At 33.0% G+C, this 19,084-nt stretch overlaps 1 protein-coding gene across 1 annotated transcript; it reads left to right on the forward strand.

Annotated features, from left to right (window-relative positions):
* Positions 1-4,525: 4,525 nt before the first annotated feature.
* Positions 4,526-15,345, forward strand: LOC134238854 (ovochymase-2-like; the record flags this gene model as incomplete). Its single annotated transcript, XM_062720959.1, has 13 exons — positions 4,526-4,951; positions 5,150-5,244; positions 5,732-6,021; positions 6,304-6,482; positions 6,641-6,695; positions 7,036-7,167; positions 11,272-11,310; positions 11,520-11,641; positions 12,022-12,122; positions 12,454-12,725; positions 13,070-13,212; positions 14,948-15,002; positions 15,113-15,345. Coding segments are annotated over 13 exons (2,019 nt in total), but the record flags the coding sequence as incomplete, so codon positions are not given.
* Positions 15,346-19,084: the final 3,739 nt, after the last annotated feature.

Consider the following 19,084-nt stretch of genomic DNA (forward strand, 5'->3'; position numbering starts at 1 on the left):
TTTCTCGATTTGTGAAGACCGCTTGTATCAATAAACATTTCAAAACATACGAATATCTTTTTTCCCTCATACATCATGTGTTTGATTATTAAAATAGTTTGATTAATATGTTAAATTGACTTTATTAAGATTTTAATCGCTTTTAATATTTCCCCTATTATTTTTTTTTATAAACGATGTAAGGAACAGAATTGAAACTCACTAATAAACGCCTTTATGAAGGACCTGATTACCCTGATTGATGTAGGCCTTAATATACTAGGCTATGTAACAAAGATTAAATGATCCTTTGAGGGGCCCTATATAGTTATCAATTTTAAAAAAAATGGATTTTTATTTCTTTGACGAAATAATGCATTTATTACAAAGAAAACAAGTAAAATTTATGCAAAGCATAAAATCGGCCGCAAACAAAATTTAGCATTTCAAAAAGTACATTCACAATTTAAAAAAAACATCCATGCAAGGAAAACACAAGTATCAAAATGATCTTGAAGATGTGGATCTTTGTCACTTGATAATGCCCATGGTTTCTGCAGAGTAGAATATGCTGCAAGGCGCGGTGCGAAATGTAGAGAAATTAAAATACGGTCACAGGCACTTGTTTCGGAGATAAATTTAATAATGACACGAGCATGCGAGGGGGATGGCACCATGGCACTATAACTAGCAAAATTTGTTTTTCAAAGTCAAGTTTAAAAGAACAAAAGAAAAAAGCTATTAGGCTTAATATTATCGAGGCGATGCATCCGTTATTCATAAAATCGTTTTTTTTCTTCTTTTTCAAACATGAAGATTACGAATAGTAAAAAAAAGTCCATTGAATATGAAGCATATAGCCTATATGGAGATAACGAACGGTTAATTCAAGATCAAATACAAAACAGGAGCAGTGCAAACATGGACATCGATCCAAAACCTCAGAGACGGGATCAGGTGCCGTGGAGGAGAGAGCATCCCCTGCCGACCGGTCCCACCCGCCGTGTGCTCCTTGTCATGATCGAGAAATAACGGGAAAATCCGCCGTCAATCCAGTGTATAAATAATGGACTAACATTAAGTATGAAAAAACGTCAGTCAGCATTTTACTCAATGATCGATTGTATTTGCTGAAAAGGTAATTATAGCGGGCATACAACTTACAAAACGATGACTTTAAACGAAACCGCCAATATTCTTGTTTCATCAACCTGTTTGTCAATAATTTACCTCGTTTTAGAAATTGTTCATACGCAGAGCATGCCCTCGCGTGTCGAATCAATTAAGAGATATAAACTCCGTATGCAGATGATGAAGGTATATTGCTGCATAAGTAAGGGAAGTAGACGATAGCAAAGTTAAAGTCATCACGTTTATCATACAGTTTGGTTGTTAGATTACCATTAACGTCTTTTTCAAGTAAAATATCCAAACATGAAACAGATGTGTCAGACTCTGTGGTATCTTTTATCTCAAGCTCACCAGGATATATTATCGAGATAAGAATGGAAATTACCATTGGTAATTGACGATACGTCTTCGATATATCTAAATGTCGAGTTGAAGACCACAGCGTTTTTGTGTTTTTTTTTCAAGCTTAAGATTTTGCACAAATTCTGCTTCATATGTATATAAAAACAGGTCTACTAATAACGGAGCGCAATTTGTACCCATGGGAAATCTAATAGATTGTTGGAATTCCTGGTCTCCGAAAACAACATAGATATTGTCAATCAAAAACTCAAGCATCTTTTTGATGTCAACTTCAGAGTGCTTAAATTGTGTGTTCATTCAGAATGTTTTTAACAAATAATTTTGCAAACGACGTATGACAAGGTAAGTAAATTTTCGAGTTCCATTTTTATTGAAAAAGTAGCTGTCAATGATGTCAAAAGCCTGGATTTTAATTTATCGCGGGGAATAGTTGTGTATAAAGTTGAAAAGTTGTAAGTTTTTATGCTGTTCATTTTGGTAAAATCTTGTGATTTCAAATTGTCCAAATGTTCCTTGGAATTTTATTAAGTATCCACCTCTGATTTACACCGCTTCTTGAATATATTGTTGAACAGTAGTCTTGAAATTTCTCCTTCACTACTGTTCATATCTTAGTGAGGAGTAAAGAAAGAGGCTTGGTTGAACATTTACTGGAACCCGCTTTGTATCTTTGTTTGTAAGGATTCTTATGAAGTTTCGGAATCCAATATATATATATGGTAGTTCAAATTCATTTTGGTTCTTTGGAATATTAGAAATATTCAAACCTGACATATGATTTTTTTCAAAAAATCTTCCTTAGAAAGGGAACTATTAGTATAAGTTGGATTACCACTTGTTTAATTAACTCCAAGTTCTTCTAAAATACAATTTATATAATGAGCCTTACAAACGAAGACAATGTTGTTACCTGCTTTGTCAGTAGAGACCAGTACGTGCTGATCATGTAATCAATCTAATTCTTTTTTCATTTCTGGATTATTGAATACAGAAGGATAGATGGTTTTCGTATTGCCCTTCAATCTTTTAATTCAATCTTTTTACACAATAGGAGAATACCAAACACGGATCTCTACCTATATCAGGGGAGAATGTAAGTGCCACGGAGGAGCAAACATCCCTAGATGACCAGTCACATCCTCCGAGTGCTGGCTCCTTGTCTGAGTGATGCTCTTTCATTTACAGAAAAAGCAATTGTCACTGAATGATTTTAAAAAAATATCAGGACTTCAATTCATCGAGGTGAAAGTTTGTATAAAATGTTCGAAAATAGTACATTTTGCTGTTATTGATGTTGTTAAATTCCATGATAAATTTTGTGACTTTAAACTTTCTTAAAGTTCCTTGGAGTTTTTAAGTATATCCATACTTACAATGTATGAACACTACCTCTCAAATATATTCTTGTACGTAATTCACGAAGTTACACTTCACTGCTGATGATATTCTAGTGAGGAGTAAAAAAAGAGACTTAGCATAAAAGTTATACTCGAACCTTGTGAAAATGCATTTGTACACACGAGTTTCACTAATTAACAATTTATTAGTCATGTACTCTTTGACTAATGGCAGATAAAAGTACCGATCGTGAAAAGCTTCTTTTCGCCCCTTGTTAATTGATTAATTAAAAAGATTCCCGAATTGATGACGACCCATCAGCAATCTCGCAGTGAATCCAGCGAAGACGTACAGACTTATCGATGAAATCTTGAAAAGTTTAAAGATTATTTAAAAGATCTTCCATTTGCAGGGTCCGAGAAACAGATTGATTATTAATCATAATGCTTTACACTACTTAATCTGTGCTTAACTGAAGATGACTTAGATTGATTTTTATTTTTATAAATTGTTTCAAAATGACTTATGTTTTAACTCAACTGGCATGTTCTTCTAGACCTTAGAAATGTCAGAGGATGGACGGGGAGAACCTCGACCGACTTCTGAACTTTAATTAAAGCACCGTCCTTGGTTGATATTATCTAATAAGTCTGTTTATCTCTGGTCGATCCCATTGATTGCATTGTCATTAAACCGATCTTTGTTGGGCATTCGATGAACGTCATTATTCGAGTTATTCGATCATCATTTTTTTTTTTACATTTCCAATTGCAATTTTATTTACTATAAATTTATAACTGTCTTCGGGGATGAAAAATATTTGGCCTTCGAACTTGTGAGAGAACTGTACGACCTACTGTACGGATATATTATCCATAATGAAAAATATGGACCAATGAACACATATCAACCCTGTCCGTAATGACTTATCTGTTCTAGCCCTGTCCATACCGGAAGCCTGAGAACCTATTAAAAATTCAAGTCCTTCAATAATTTGAAATTAGCCAATAGTATGTCAAACAATCCCTAAAGTAACAAAATATTTCCATCGCTAAGCAATTTGTGAAACCATTTAAACAGTTTGTTGCTTATATTAGATTCCCCTAATCTTTGTCGCTACAGTCGTAATTCATTTTAAAGTCGAAATTAAAGTATCAACCAATAACCTGTACACAAGTTTAATTCCTATAAAACAAATAAACATTGAAATACTCTCTCTCTATATATATATTCTACCAATACACAGACAGACTGATTTCTCCGACTCTGGCCAACCATGAAGTTCTTCTTTGTTTTGACTTGGATGGTCTTCTTGGTTTTTGCCTCAGCTAGCTTTATTAGACAAGGTAATTTTACTCTAAAAAACTTGGAGAGAGAGAGAGAGTTTAAGTACATTACTTGTTTTGTATTATTAGTTTAATTAATTATAATCTGAAATCAAATAACCCTAGCGGACTCTCCTCTATATTGAAAAGTTTCCTTCAGTAAAAAATATTTATTAAAATTGTTTTGTTTTTTTTATTTATTTTATGATGTTAATTTAAAACAGCAAAATAATAAGTTTGTTGTCTAAACTCTTTAATTAGTATGTATTGCTAAAGATACAGTAGTAAGTTAAGTACACAAATATATCATTTCCATGTCAGAAATACATACACGTCATACAATATATGAATAAAAAGTTCCAGTCATAATGACTATCGAAAGATGATTTTTCTATTTTCAAGGGAAAATTTTCTTTACCAAGCCGAAAATTCTCTCGCATTTTGGAAAGACAATCGACGATGACCAACAGCAAGGTCAGAAAGTGGCTCCGAGGGGACCCCCGTCATGGTCCAACAGTCATTCCTCCATTCACAAACCTCACCCGGTCCACAGCAACGCATGGCAACAAGCCACAAGGTCCTCAAATCATATGCATGCCCATACAGTAACTTTTGCATCTACCTCCTATAATCAAACAACGAAGCGCAAAACAACGACGCTGAAATCTCACGTGACCACCTCGTTTTCGGAGTGGAAAAGGAACTGGGAAATAGAGCATGCTTCTGTCTGTGGAAAACAACATTTTGTTCCGTACGGCTCCCACTTCAGGATCATGGGAGGTATGAGCGCTCGCAAAGGCAGCTGGCCCTGGATGGTAAATTTAGTTTATTTTTATTTTATGCAGTCAAATGTGGATATCAATTAAATATGAATTTATTTACAGAAATTAATAAATTGCATAAAATATTAAAACTCTCAAATTTATCATTTTTTTAATATCTGCTTGATCTGTTTTATAAAATCGCATTGGGTGCTAATGGCCATATTTTTTTTAATTGAACTAAAATACTAGGTTTCTCTATATTTTGTTCCATTTCGCCAATCCGTGTGTGGTGGAGTCCTTATCGACAAGGTGTGGTTTCTCACAGCTGCTCACTGTTTTGATCCGTGAGTCGTTTCTACATCTGTAACATCTTTGCACTTCATATGACACGAATTGAAATCAGTTTAACACAAAAAATCGCATATTATCTTGGACACAAAGATCACAAATAATATTTTATGTCTGTAATAAATGACATGATGATGTAATATTAATTGTTCTTCTTATCACTGCAACCACCGTGTTAACGACTATGATGACGCAACACAAACAAATGGTACAAAGTTTAATTGTACCTATTTTAAAATTTTGCATTGAAATAACAGTGAAATCGTTAAAAATATTAAACTTGTTTTTGCAGCATCGTATGGGTTTTTTTTTTGTATACTAACGATAATTATGCCACGCATTCATATCATTCAGTATTTGATTCAAAATCATCTGAATTCAGATTTATGCATAAATTATAGCAATAGCAAATTCAAAATCAGCTGAGGTTACACATACCAAGCCCCAATAAAACGTATCTTAATTCTTTTTTTCTTCCTACAGACCACTGAATACTGCAAATGAGTTTATGATAATTCGATTGGGACTGCATAATGTAACTTCGTCACTGATCATGAGTGGAAACGCCGTTGAACAGCAAAGAAAAATTCAACAAGTATTTAAGTATCCTGGATACGGCACCAATTTAAGTGTTCCGTTTGATAATGATATAGCATTAGTCAAATTAAATTATCCAGTAGAAACCACGAACTACGTACGTCCAATCTGTTTGCAAAATGATATTGAAACAAATGAAAGTCGATGCGTTGTGACAGGATGGGGTATAAAGAGAAGTGAGCAAAAATAAAACATGTTTGACAGATACTTAAGAAATACAGATAAATTAACGGAAGGCAAAATTTAAAATATAACCGAGGTAGTTTAAAGCTAATTTACTATAGTTTTCATTTCTAGCATAAATCCAATATTGAGGAGAAGCATAGAATATTTGTTACCAAAGTTACATAACATGATAATTTGATGCCAAATTCATGCCATACTGAATAAGATTATTTGAAGTACTTTTGTGCTATTCACACAGTCATGAACATTATTCTCTAATATTCATTGCTCAGCCCCGAACGCTTCCAATCCTGATGAACCAGATCCAATGGCTTGGCCTGATAATCTACAACAAGCCTCAGTACCTACTATCGAGTATGATGAGTGTAAAGCAAAAGAAGGATATAGGGAGAAACTTACACCAAATATGCTCTGTGCAGGATATCGGGAAGGACACGTGGATACATGCAATGTGAGTAACCATATGCCTCTTATTCATATTTGTAAATATTTCAAATCATTATGAGTAGATCTACTCATGGTATACATGAGTCTTGCATATGCCGAGGTATTGATATTGATTAAGTTAAGAGTATGAAATAATAGTATTTTTTCAAATTCCTTTCAAAGGGAGATAGTGGAGGTCCTCTTCAGTGCATGAAAGATGATGTTTGGCACCTCACAGGTATCCATTAAATATCCATTAATTTTGAATAACACGACAAAAAGTTGTCATACGGGGATGAAGTTTCTATTTGTACTCAGGAAAAAAAACCCGGAATGAATGCCATATACATGTATATTGAGAGTTTATAGAGTCTATATAAAAATGAAATATGGAGATATCAAACAGTACTCAAGCTCACAGGTCCATTTAAGCAATGCATATTAAGAGCAGAGCAAACACGGATCCCTATAACATCGGAGCTGGGATCTGGTGCCATGGAGGAGGGAACGTCCCCTGCAAATCGGTCACATCCACCTTGCGCTCCTTATCAATATAAAGTTGATTTTGTATTTCTTAGGCATAACCAGTTGGGGAGGAAAGACGTACAGAGAATGTGCAGAGGCGGATCAGCCAGGCGTGTATACCAAAGTCCTTAATTACAGAGAATGGATATTAACAACAATATACAACTATACTCGTGCTTCTGGATTATAAAAAAAGAAGACATAAAGACATGACACAAAGAAAATGAAAGGAAGGATAAGTTACATTTTATGATCTGGAAAATCAACTTAAGTTACTGAAATGTACGTTTGCTCTTAAGACACCTCTATTTGAAAATGTTAAGGAATCTCTGTAAAAAATCGATTGAAAAGAACAGCCTGCATGTTTATCTTCTGTTTTGCAGAAAATGTTGTGCATTTAGAGTCATTCTTTGTGTAAAAAATGGTTCTTTTTTATGCTTTTTTTCATTCTGTAAAGTGTTTGTTTAGCATGCTTGTCTTCCTTTGTTCATTTATTTTAATTTGTTATACTGTGAAGGAGGGGAGTTCAAGTTTATTGCTACAATATTTATATTATAGATCAGGCATTCGCGCTACTGGAGACCAATAATAAATTTTAGTGGACGAAGTTTTTTATTCCTTGAAATTTTGAAACATGGTGCATGTTTGACATTTAGGATAGATAGAAGATATACATAATAATGTAGTATCTTTATGGCACTTGATACCACCATGTTTTGGAGATCCGTTTTTTCTCTGCTCCTATTTTGTAATGTTTAATGGACTTTTGAGCTTGAATACTGTTCGTTATCTCCATATATTTCTTGCTCATACATTACATGCATTTTCATTTCTAAATCTTTTACAAACTAATGTTTTGTTTTCAATTAAATATTTTATCATACCGAAAAAGTTTGTGTTAAGTAACAATTTTCATTTTCATTTATATTTAAACTCAATAAATCCCAACAGACTTGAAATAAGAGACACCACAGAGTCCAACAGAGGTTTTTATACTTTGATGTTTTACGGAACATAACATAAATAAACAACTAAACTGAATAATAAACAGGAGAACATTGGCTGAACGGTCGTCAACTTTCCCTATTTTCATGGAAACGTTTTAGATCATAACACTCAATTGGATTTTATGTCACTCAGCTTTTTGCTATCAAGATTACTCTGATTGCTCTGCTCCTAATTTGTATTGTTTTAAGAACTTTTAGCTAGAACACTGTTCGTTATCTCCATGTCTTTTATGTATGAATACGAACATTTTTTAAACCGAGACTACTACATGTACGAGGTTACTATGAAATGATAATATATTTTAAGATTTTTCATAAAAAAATTCTAGTATGAGAAGATAACGAAGAGTATTAGAGCTCGATCAAAAATTCCATTAAACAACACAAATCAGGAGCATAGCAAATTCGGATCTTCGAAACTTCAGAGGTGGGATCAGGTGCCATGGAGGAGTGAGCATCGCCTGTTGTTCATTTGAAGTCAACATTTTTTTTTTAATTCTTTGTTTGTCATATTGATCTTGTTTGTTAACACAACCAAGGTTTGAAAACTTCCAATCTAAGAAGAGATTTGAACTAAAATTCAAAAGAAGTTAGTTTTTTTCAACTTCGTAAAGGATTAAAACTTTTCAATTTTGTATTATTTTGTATCTTTGTATAAATGATTTACGAATGTAAAATAAGAATTTAGTTTTACAAAGCATAGAAAAAAATAAAAGTTAAAGACAGAGGAATTTCTGAGAAGTCATTCTCCATTTCTGGCAAATTATTTATGGCATTATGGTTATATTGTATAAAAGAACCAATATGGTAACATCATATTAAACAAAAAGAAAACTTTTTTTCAATCTTTTGAAATATAAGAAGCCGTCATATGATCGGCAGCAGTGATTTATTATTCTTCTGATACCAACTTCTCAAACAAACTATTGGACGTTTCCATGGGTCGTAAATTATATAGATGATAATGGCCAAATAGCAACTAAACTGTATGACAAACAATCTTTTTAACTGTCAAATTTCCTTGTATATGCAGTAATATTCTAGTATCACCTGTTATGGTTTCTATGCCTCTCAACTTTTCCGCTACTCAAGTCAGCATTTCGTAAATTCGATGGTCGTAACACTGTCCTTGTTAGCAAAAACAACTTTTTGTTGTGCCGTATTTGGCTGACTTCATACACATTATTAATTTTGGCCTTTGTCTTTGTAATAAGTTTGACTATTAAATGTATCCTTGATCGTTACATAGGACTCATATCGAGTGTGACCTGCTTACAAATAATTCTTACTGCTTCTAAGTATCTGATCCCACGTCTGGAGATTTCAGGGGTCTGCATTAATTTTGTATTGTTTGCTGATTGTTTAAGATCGATCGATCTTCGTTTTTTTTTTCAACTTTCTCATCTCAATGTCAGAAAAAAAAACACTGAGAGAAAAACCTAATGAATTTAACTACTGTGCCTCGTGAAGCGTTTGTCGAGATAAGTAAACTCTCAGTTTACTGGTTAAGATAGTGAGTTGCTGAGCAGGGGTCGTATAGATTCTTATATACCTAGTGAGAGTTATTTCTAAAACTAGATTTACTAATATTATCTAGTAAATATACCAAATACATGTACTTCGTAAAACTACTTTAAAAGTAGTGATTGTATGGAGAGTAAATTTACTAGTTTTCTAAGTGACTTTAACTAGTTATTTTTACAGTAGATAATTACCTTGACATGACGTTGCTTCTAATGAAAGATATGGAGATAACGAACAGTAATTAAGCTCGAAAGCCCATAAAACAATACAAAACAGGAGCAGAGCAAACACGGACCTCAGAAACATCAGAGGTGGGATCAGGTGCCATGGAGAAGTGAGAATCCCCCTGCCGACCGCTCACACCCGCCATGTGCTCCTTTTCATGATCGGGAAATAACGGAAAATCTGTCGTCGAGTCAGTGTATAAATAATAGATTAACAATTAAAATGATAAACGAGAGTCAGCTTTTGACTCAATGATAAATTGTATTTGCTGATAAGGTCATTGTTTCGACGATAGTACTAAATATGAAATGATAACTTTTAATGAGACTGTAGATATTCTTGTTTCATCAACTTGTTTGTCAATAATTTACCTTGTTTTAGAAATTGAACAACGTAGAGCATGCTCTTGCGTATCGAATAAACTGAAATATATAACTTCCGTACGCAGGTAATGAAGGTATAATACTGCATAAGTAAGGGAAATTGGCGATAGAAAAGTTGAAGTCATCACGTTTTTCATATATAGAGCTTGGTTGTTAGATTATCATTAACGTCTTTTTCAAGTAAAATATCCAGATATGAAACAGATATGTCAGACTTGTTGTTATCTTTTACATGTATCTCGAGCTCACTGGGATATAGTGTATCAACATAAGAATGGAAATTACCATTGTTAATTAACAACATGTCGTCGACATATCTACGTTTTGAAGGCCACAGCAAGTGTTTTCTTCTTTTCGCGTAGAAGAGTTTGGACAAATTCTGCTTCATATGAATACAAAAATAGGTGTACTAATAGCGTGGCGCAATTTGTCATCATGGGAATTCCAATAGATTGTTGGAAGACCTGGTCTCCAAAAACCACATAGACATATACATGTATTGTCAATCGGAAACTCGAGCATCTTTTTGATGTCAACTTCAGAGTACTTGTATGTACAATCAGAATATTGTTTAACAAAATAATTTTGCAAATGACAAGGTAAGTAAATTTTCGAGTTCCATTTTTATTGCTGTCTATTATATCAGAAAGTCTGGACTTTAATTTATCGTGGGAAATGGTTGTGTATAAAGTTTTTTTAAAAAATAGAATTTAATTTTAATTGATACGATCACTAAGAGATATTGTCTTCTTGAGTCCATAAAAAATGTCTTTTTAAGACCATAAATGTAAGATTCCTGTGATCAAAGAACGTACTTTATATTATAAACATTAATCTAATGTATTGCATTCAATTGATCGGAATCTAAAAACCTTACAGATTCATTAAATGTCAAAATCAAACTTTATATGTTTTGTTGGCAAATTTTGATTTTCTTTAAAACATTTGAAAAAATTTTTGTTATATACGCGATTTACTTAGTAAGACATTTCCTAACAGGACGAACGTACTATTTGTACCTTATGTACCGAGAATTGACTCTTAATTTGGTCATAAAGACTTCAGATAAGAAATAATTCTGTTCTGATGACACGATTTGTAGATAACGATCAATTGCAATAATCAGACAAATTACTGGACTAATCCTTCATTATGCTATTTTTGGCGATTTTGGCCTTCGTAGTCTTCGGTATGTATCCTTGCTTTTCCTTCAATATATCATCAAATATTTAGGTTTTTCTATGACAAGAAATCCATCTATGAATAAATCTTTGCATGTTTGCAATTTCGAAGTATAAAAACCCTTTGAAAGAACTGGAAATTTTATGTCATCATCTACAGAAAAATAAAACGGGATAACGACTAAAAGTGAATAGTATTCATTCCTGTAAATTTCAGACCCAGCTCTGGGATCACTCCCTAACAACACAGGATGTGGAGTGCCCCACTACAAACCGATTTCACCCGTCAAAAGGGTTGTGGGAGGGGAACAGGTGGCCCCAAACAGCTGGCCATGGACGGTAAAATTAAATTTTTCAGATGCTTTACTATTATTTCTTTCTTTATAGACAATGATGTTGAAATTAAAGCCCATTCATACAATTTTTCTTTACTTTAAACCCTGTAAAAGTAATGGTCTTGATTCCACTCCATTAGGTGAGACATGTTATTAATTTGTGACAATTAATCGATGAAGTGCAGTTAAATAGTTTAAAGAAATTAATTAATCTAGTTGGCACGAGAAACCCATTTTAAGGAAAGATTTCTAAACCATTTGCGTTTCTCTGAAGCATTGACTCTATTCAATCCATATATATATTAAGTACCGATATGTTTGTAGGCCTATTTCGAATTATTGAACTATTTGAATGATGTTATATTAGTTTAATGCTATTATCAGGCGTTACTGAAGTTTGACGGTCATTTGACGTGTGGTGGTACAGTGGTCAGGAATAACAACAACACATTGGTCATAATCACGTCAGCAGCCTGTGTGGACGGGTATCTTTAATAACTGTATTTACTATTTATAGAATATTTTGTAAATAATAACAAATAAATAAGTACTTTTTTCACAACGTATTAAGCATCTGCTGAGAAGCCACTTTAAGAACACGACATAATTTTTTTTGTGGGGGGGGGGGTCATTTAATACTAAATGTTTGTGGTTTTTTTGGTAATTGTTTTTCCCAATAATGTAAGAAGAGTAAAATAAAGTAGAAAAGATTTGCAAATGTAGACACTAAATACTTATTTAATGATATTATAGTTTTTATGATCAGTGATCACTTATTTTTTTCTTTCTACTTCATTATGAAACATCTTATTTTAGAACACTGTCAGATGAAACAAGATGGCAGGTTCGTCTTGGAGTATTCAGTAGAGCCTCAGCTACCTTTGAGCCATACTATCAAGAGTTCCGAGTGAAGAAAATCGTACAGCACCCCGGTTACCAACCAAGCACGTTCTCCAATGATATCGCACTCATGTTCGTGGACGGTGTCATCCAAGAGACGGAGGGCGTCAGTCCGGCCTGTGTAACGAGGGAGATGTATACCCCCGGGGAAAACTGTGTTACACTTGGCTGGGGGGTCACCACTCAAGGTTATATACTTTCTGAATCGGAAAATTATGTGATTCTAGATACTAGCTGTTTGAGATAAGAGAACGCATATTGATACAAAAAGAAAAAAAATATGCATCCTATTCCATTCTGAATATTCCTTTTTCTCGGCTTCGAAAGAATCATCTGTGCATTTTTTTCTGTACAAAAAGTAATCTAAAGTATTACGTTTATAAAATATAACACCTGAGATTTTTTGACAAGTTTTTTTCAACTTAAACAAATTCAACAAGTTTGTTTGTATTTGTTCAAATTCTTTACAATAGGACATCGATGTTTTCATTTTGATGTACTCCTTTATTAATTATCTAATTGATTTATTCAGGTGGAGACACGACAGATAGACTACAACAGGTCTTTAAACCGATCCTTAGCGCGGACGTCTGTCTGCAGCAGCTGAGTGACCTGTTTAACAGAGTCACAATGCTCTGTGCCGGGAGGGACGAGGGAGGGGCAGGTGCTTGCACTGTAAGGAATTTGTTTCCTTTTATCTCTGCTTGTTTTCTCAATTTGCTTATCCAACTTCACTTTTCTGATCTCAAGAAAAAAAGAAGAAAAACCCAAATGTAGATACATATGTAGAAAAACTGCTTTAAATCGGACCCACATTCATATGATTTAACACCAGCTGACAGTTAAGATTTGCATGTATATCTACATGCCGTTGTAAATAGTAGAGAACATAAATATGAAATTAATTAAATGTATTTACTTTTGATTTGATAATGATAATAATACCCATTTTTTTTTAAACCAACACTGTAAAAAAAATAACTAGTTAATGTCACGAAGAAAACTAGTAGATTCACTGTCCATACAATCACTACCTTAATAGTAGTTTTACCTGATATTGGTATATTTACTAGATAAGATTAGTAAATTTAGAATTGATGAGTAACTTTCACTAGGTATCTAAGTATCTATACGACCCCCGCTCACTATCTTAACAAGTAAACTGAAAGTTTACTAATCACGACCAACGCTTTACAAAACACACTAGTTAAATTCACTAGGTTTTTCTTTCAGTGAACATTAAATGTTTACCAATGTCATACTAAACTGTTTTATAAAAATAACATACCGTATAAGCAGAAATTTTGAGCGAGGGAATCATTTTGGTATTTTAAGGTATTTGAGATCCTTAAAATTTAATTTCTATTCCTACCGCATTGGAAGTTACAATTATATTCTGAATTTAGACCGGGATCTTAAGTTCTCGATCCAAAAGGCAGGCCAGTTACGCCAGTAGGTCTAATTAATAGACGGTTACGTAAAATTGATGGATTTGACAACCTAAATTATAATCAAACAAAAAGTTTCATTTGACTGTAAAATATGGTTAAAGACAATTTCTTGAAGATAAAATGTATTTTCAATACAACTTAATTAGTAAGTTCACTAATTTGTGACCTTAACCTTGGACTAAGCGTTTTTGTTGGCGCCCAATGTTTATTAGTGTAAAAAGCATTTCGTTTAGTTATTTATGAGTATTTTCATTTTAAAGTAGAAACCGTCATGGGGTGGACAAGAGCTTCATAGTCATAGCAAACAAATCGCATTGTTCATTACACCATACACGTAGTGTTTCTATAGAAAGATTTGATATGATTTCATAGGTCTAAGGGAAATAATTATAAGAGGGTTCAATAAATCTGACTCATAAATTGTCATTAGGAATGAAAAACTAAACAGCCTCCGTCTGTTCCTATCGTTCAGTGTGTTAATGGACTGGTAATAAAATTATACAATACGGAACACTTAACTGCCCTGCAAATATTCAATGTCAATCGATTCCTAGTAATTAAACTGCTGAAAGAATCCCAATTTATTGTTTCTCAGTAAAAATGAAGTAGCTGGAGGTACAAATAAAGATCTTAAAGAATAATTGTGAATTACATATTTTGGTCATGATTCTTAATTTATTTTACGGTATTAACGAATCAATTAATACTCAAAGATGTTCTGTTTGAATTTGTCTAACATGTATAAAAATCTATCCTATATTCCTCCAATCATCGCAGAATGAATGATTTTTTTTATTATCGTCTTGAGAATACTACTTGTTTTCAAATATTTCAGAAAAAAATATAGAAACAAGAAAAGGAAATATTTTGGTCACTCGGACAGTTATAATTATCGTTACTATCAGTAAGAAATTAATTATAAATTAAAAATTAATTGGAAGATTTTTTTTTATCAATAGAGAGACACTGGCGGTCCCCTCCTTTGTAAAAGAAATGATGTCTGGTACCTGACTGGTAAGGCCAAAATTATATGTTAATAATAGTGAAATATGTGAAGTTATTCATAATTTCTTTATGGAGTTTTAAGAGTTTTAACATTTTTTAAAATTAATTTCTGCTTTCAGGTATTGTCAGTTGGGGATTTGGCTGCGGTACTGCAGGATTGCCACCCGTGTACACTCACGTGTTTGAATATGTCACTTCCGGCTGGCTCAGAACGGAAGGGGACATTTAATGTACAATAACAGCAAAATTTTGTAACTGATTTTTTGTCTTTTATTCCGTCTTTATCATCAGTACATCATAGTCTCGTAAAATATAAAATATATTAAAATTAAAGCATGCGAGAATATGGATTAATGTAAAGTGTGTTGAAACGTGAAAAACGATTACCTTTGTCATATAGATTTATTACATACATTTGGCTTTCATATTTCCCAGTTGATTCTATACACAAGAACATGGTCTTTGTTACCAATATCAACCAACAAGTTGATAAAACAAGAATATCAACAGTCTCATTTAAAGTCATCATTTCGTAAGTTCAATGGATACAATGACCTTCATTGGTCATTGTATCGACCAAAGAACTTACGAAATGAAGTCTTTAAACGAGAATGCTGATATTTTTGTTTCAAAAACTTGTTTCTCAATAATTTACCTCGTTTTAGAATGTGTTCATACGTAGAGCATGCTCTTGCGTATCGAATCCACTGAGATATATAAACGCCATAGGCTGGTGGTATACTGCTGAATAAGTAATGGAAGTTGACGATAGAAAAGTTAAAGTCATCACGTTTATCATACTATATAGTATGCATAGAGCTTGTTTGTTAGATTACCATTAACGTCTCTTTCAAGTAAAATATCCAAGTATAAAACAGATGTGTCAGATTCTGTATCTTTCACCTCAAGCTGACAAGGATATCATTTCGACATTATAATGGAAATAACCATTAATATTTCCATTTCTAATTTTTTTCTCTGTGATAACTCTTTGAAAGTTAGGGGTAGTTTATTTCTTGATAATTCTGCCGGAATGTAAATTAGGCAGGTCGATAGGTCGGGAGCTAAGGAGGCCTAATACGCATGCAATTCTCGTGCGCATCTGTCTCTGTGTCTGACGCTAAGGAGGCCAAATATGCATGTAAATCTCGTGCGGCTGCCTTTGTGTTTGACGTCGGTTGACGAGGGCTATTGAAATTGGCATGGAATCATCATGTGATTTAAATCTATTTATCTACATTTTTAAAGTCTAAATCTACAATTTTATTTCACAATGAAATGGAAATATAGGGAATCACTGTCTAGTTAGGAGGGTATGTCAGGGACATCGCCCGTTATGCTTAAATTATCCCATGTTTCCCACTATTGTTGATGCCCTGACATACCCTCCTAACTAGACAGTGATTCCTTAATTAATTGATAGTACGTCGTCGATATATTTAAATGTTGAGTTGAAAGTTGTTATGAATTCAAAAATAGTAGATGCATGTTGAAATTTCGCATTAAGCACGTGAGAATAATATGAAAACCTTTTCCTTTCAATAATTTAAAAAAAGAAAAAGATAAAGTAGATTGCATCGATCATCATTACACATGTACCTATCTAAGCTGACAAAACATATATCCACTTTCTATTTGTTTGTAAGGCTAATCACTTGAACCGTACTTTAGAATAAATTGAATTTAATTTTGCTAGTGGTAATCTAATTTAAATTTCCCTTTCTAAGTGAGGAATTCCCCAAATTCATATACTAGTATCAGTATTTTTCCAACAAACAAAATTAATTTGAATAACCATACCTATACTGGATTTCCAAACAACACAAAATTCCTCACAAATAGAAAAGCATAGCTAGAAACAGTAAATGTTATATCAATTAAGCATCTTTCTTTACTTCTCTCAAAAATGTTAACATCTGTGAAGGAGAATCTTTAAGAATACTGTTCAACAATATATTTAAATAGTGGTGTAAATCATATGTGGGTACACTCAGAAATTCCAAGAATGTTTCAGAAAATTTGAAATAAAACGTTTTGACAAATCAATAGCATTTAAACTTGGAACTTGCAATAAAAATACGCCAGAGTCTGACACCTTTCTGTCATGTTTGTTAATTGGAACCTAACGACACTACTACTTTGAGTTTAAATTCTTAATCATCAACTTCCCTTATTTACCGTGAAAAATCACTTATTTTCGTGCTTAATTTTCATTGTTTTTGAAGGTGTGGAGAGATTTACGAATGTATGACTACCACGAAATGTAAAATTTCATTTGCATTACTACAACTAACTACATTCTCCAATCACGAAATAAAATTCCTACAAACTAATATTTTTCCTCAAAACCCCGAAAATTTGACTCCACGACAATATGTGATTTTACGATATGTCGAAATACACCCTCACCTTCATTCCCTGCATCTGGAGTTAACGTATCCTGATTAATTCGGTACGCAGGAGCATGCTCTACAATATCTAGAACGAGACGAACTTTTGAAAAAATAAGTTGATGAAACACAGATATCTCGTTTTAAGTCAACATTTTGCCAATTCTTTAATCGATACACTTGCCTTGTTAGCAAATAAAATTTATCAGTAAATGCTGATTTCATTTCATTTAATAACATTTTTGGGGGGCAAAATAAACATTCTGCATTATCCTCGATTTTTTTTTTGTTTGACACATCATGACATATAAGAACATAGTGACCGCTTTATATGGGTCGCTTCCTTCTTCTTGGCACGTGAACTTACCTCATGTGGTTTTAGAGGTCTGTGTTTACTCTTATTTTGATTTGTATTGTTTCAAATAGAATCTATTGTGGAAAATGTTCTATTGAAAACATTAAAGTGCACTTAATAAATTATATCAGCTTGCATTTATTGAAAAAAAACTTTTCTTTATACACAGCTTTGAAACATATTATGTTTGTTGAGTTCAAAAGTTTCTAGGCTCACTCGTTACAACGAGATAATTAACTAAAACCTTTCTGATTACATATGTATCCCTTAACTCTCTAAATTTAAGGCCCATTACGGGTATATGGTGACGACTCTATATGAGTGAAAAATATTCCAATGGGGCGTAAAACAGCAATCAATCAATCCATCCATTAACTCAATCAGGACAAAGGACTCAAGGGGATGATCCAGAGTATACTTCTCTCCTCCATGGCATCTAATTCTACCGTCTAGGCTATGGTCCTTGCTATGCTCTTTATATACAATATTTGGATATTTTTAGGATGATAACTGTTATTTTCATATTTCACTTCATATATATATACTATGATAAAGGTGAAATGAACTGTGATGAAACATGTTCTGGTCACATGATTAAGAATTTCGAAATATGAAGTTGTTATTTCTAATAACATCCATAGATTTCACACCTAAAAGAATAATACATAAGATTGATTTGCATACAATTATGTTTGTGTTTGTATGAATGAAAATATTAGATAATTAGCAGTGAACTAAAATACACAGAAAGTTATTTTGGCACAACCAGTGAGTTGTCTTACCTGCACACAACACTATTTAATGTAATGAAATAGATGAACTTTATCGTTTATATACTAGTACAAATAGCGAAAGTTCATAAGAACAAGGCTATATCAAATGTACCTGTGTTATCAAATCTTGCACAATTCTTTGAAATTTATGTACCGTTGTCAAAATATGCCGAGATCTAACTTGTAAAACATAGCGTTTTCTGGAGGAAAAAGATCAAAAAGAGATCAATGGCATTTTGTCGTGAACAATTTAGAATTGTTACTTAGTATAACTTTAACTTGTGCTTGCTTTATGTACATGTACTGGTATTCATCATGAATGTGTACTGAATGCCATTGTAATGTAAGCCAGTCAGGATACAAAAACGGCAATAAACGAGCACAAAAATGTAGTGTTGTCACGATGATCGATTAATAATCGATGATCGGTCGGAAAGGCTGTCGATTTTAGACAGTCGATTGGAGATTTTAACAATCGATTAATCGGTATGTTTCAGCACATATCTTTTTTTTATAGTTTTCTCACTTTTATTTCAAGAACAGACTCTTGTTATCAAAATATACATCTTCCAA

The sequence above is a fragment of the Saccostrea cucullata genome, unplaced genomic scaffold (genome assembly GCF_032062105.1).
Source record: "Saccostrea cucullata isolate Sc308-1 unplaced genomic scaffold, CSIRO_AGI_Scuc_v1 ctg729, whole genome shotgun sequence".
Taxonomy (NCBI): domain Eukaryota; kingdom Metazoa; phylum Mollusca; class Bivalvia; order Ostreida; family Ostreidae; genus Saccostrea; species Saccostrea cuccullata.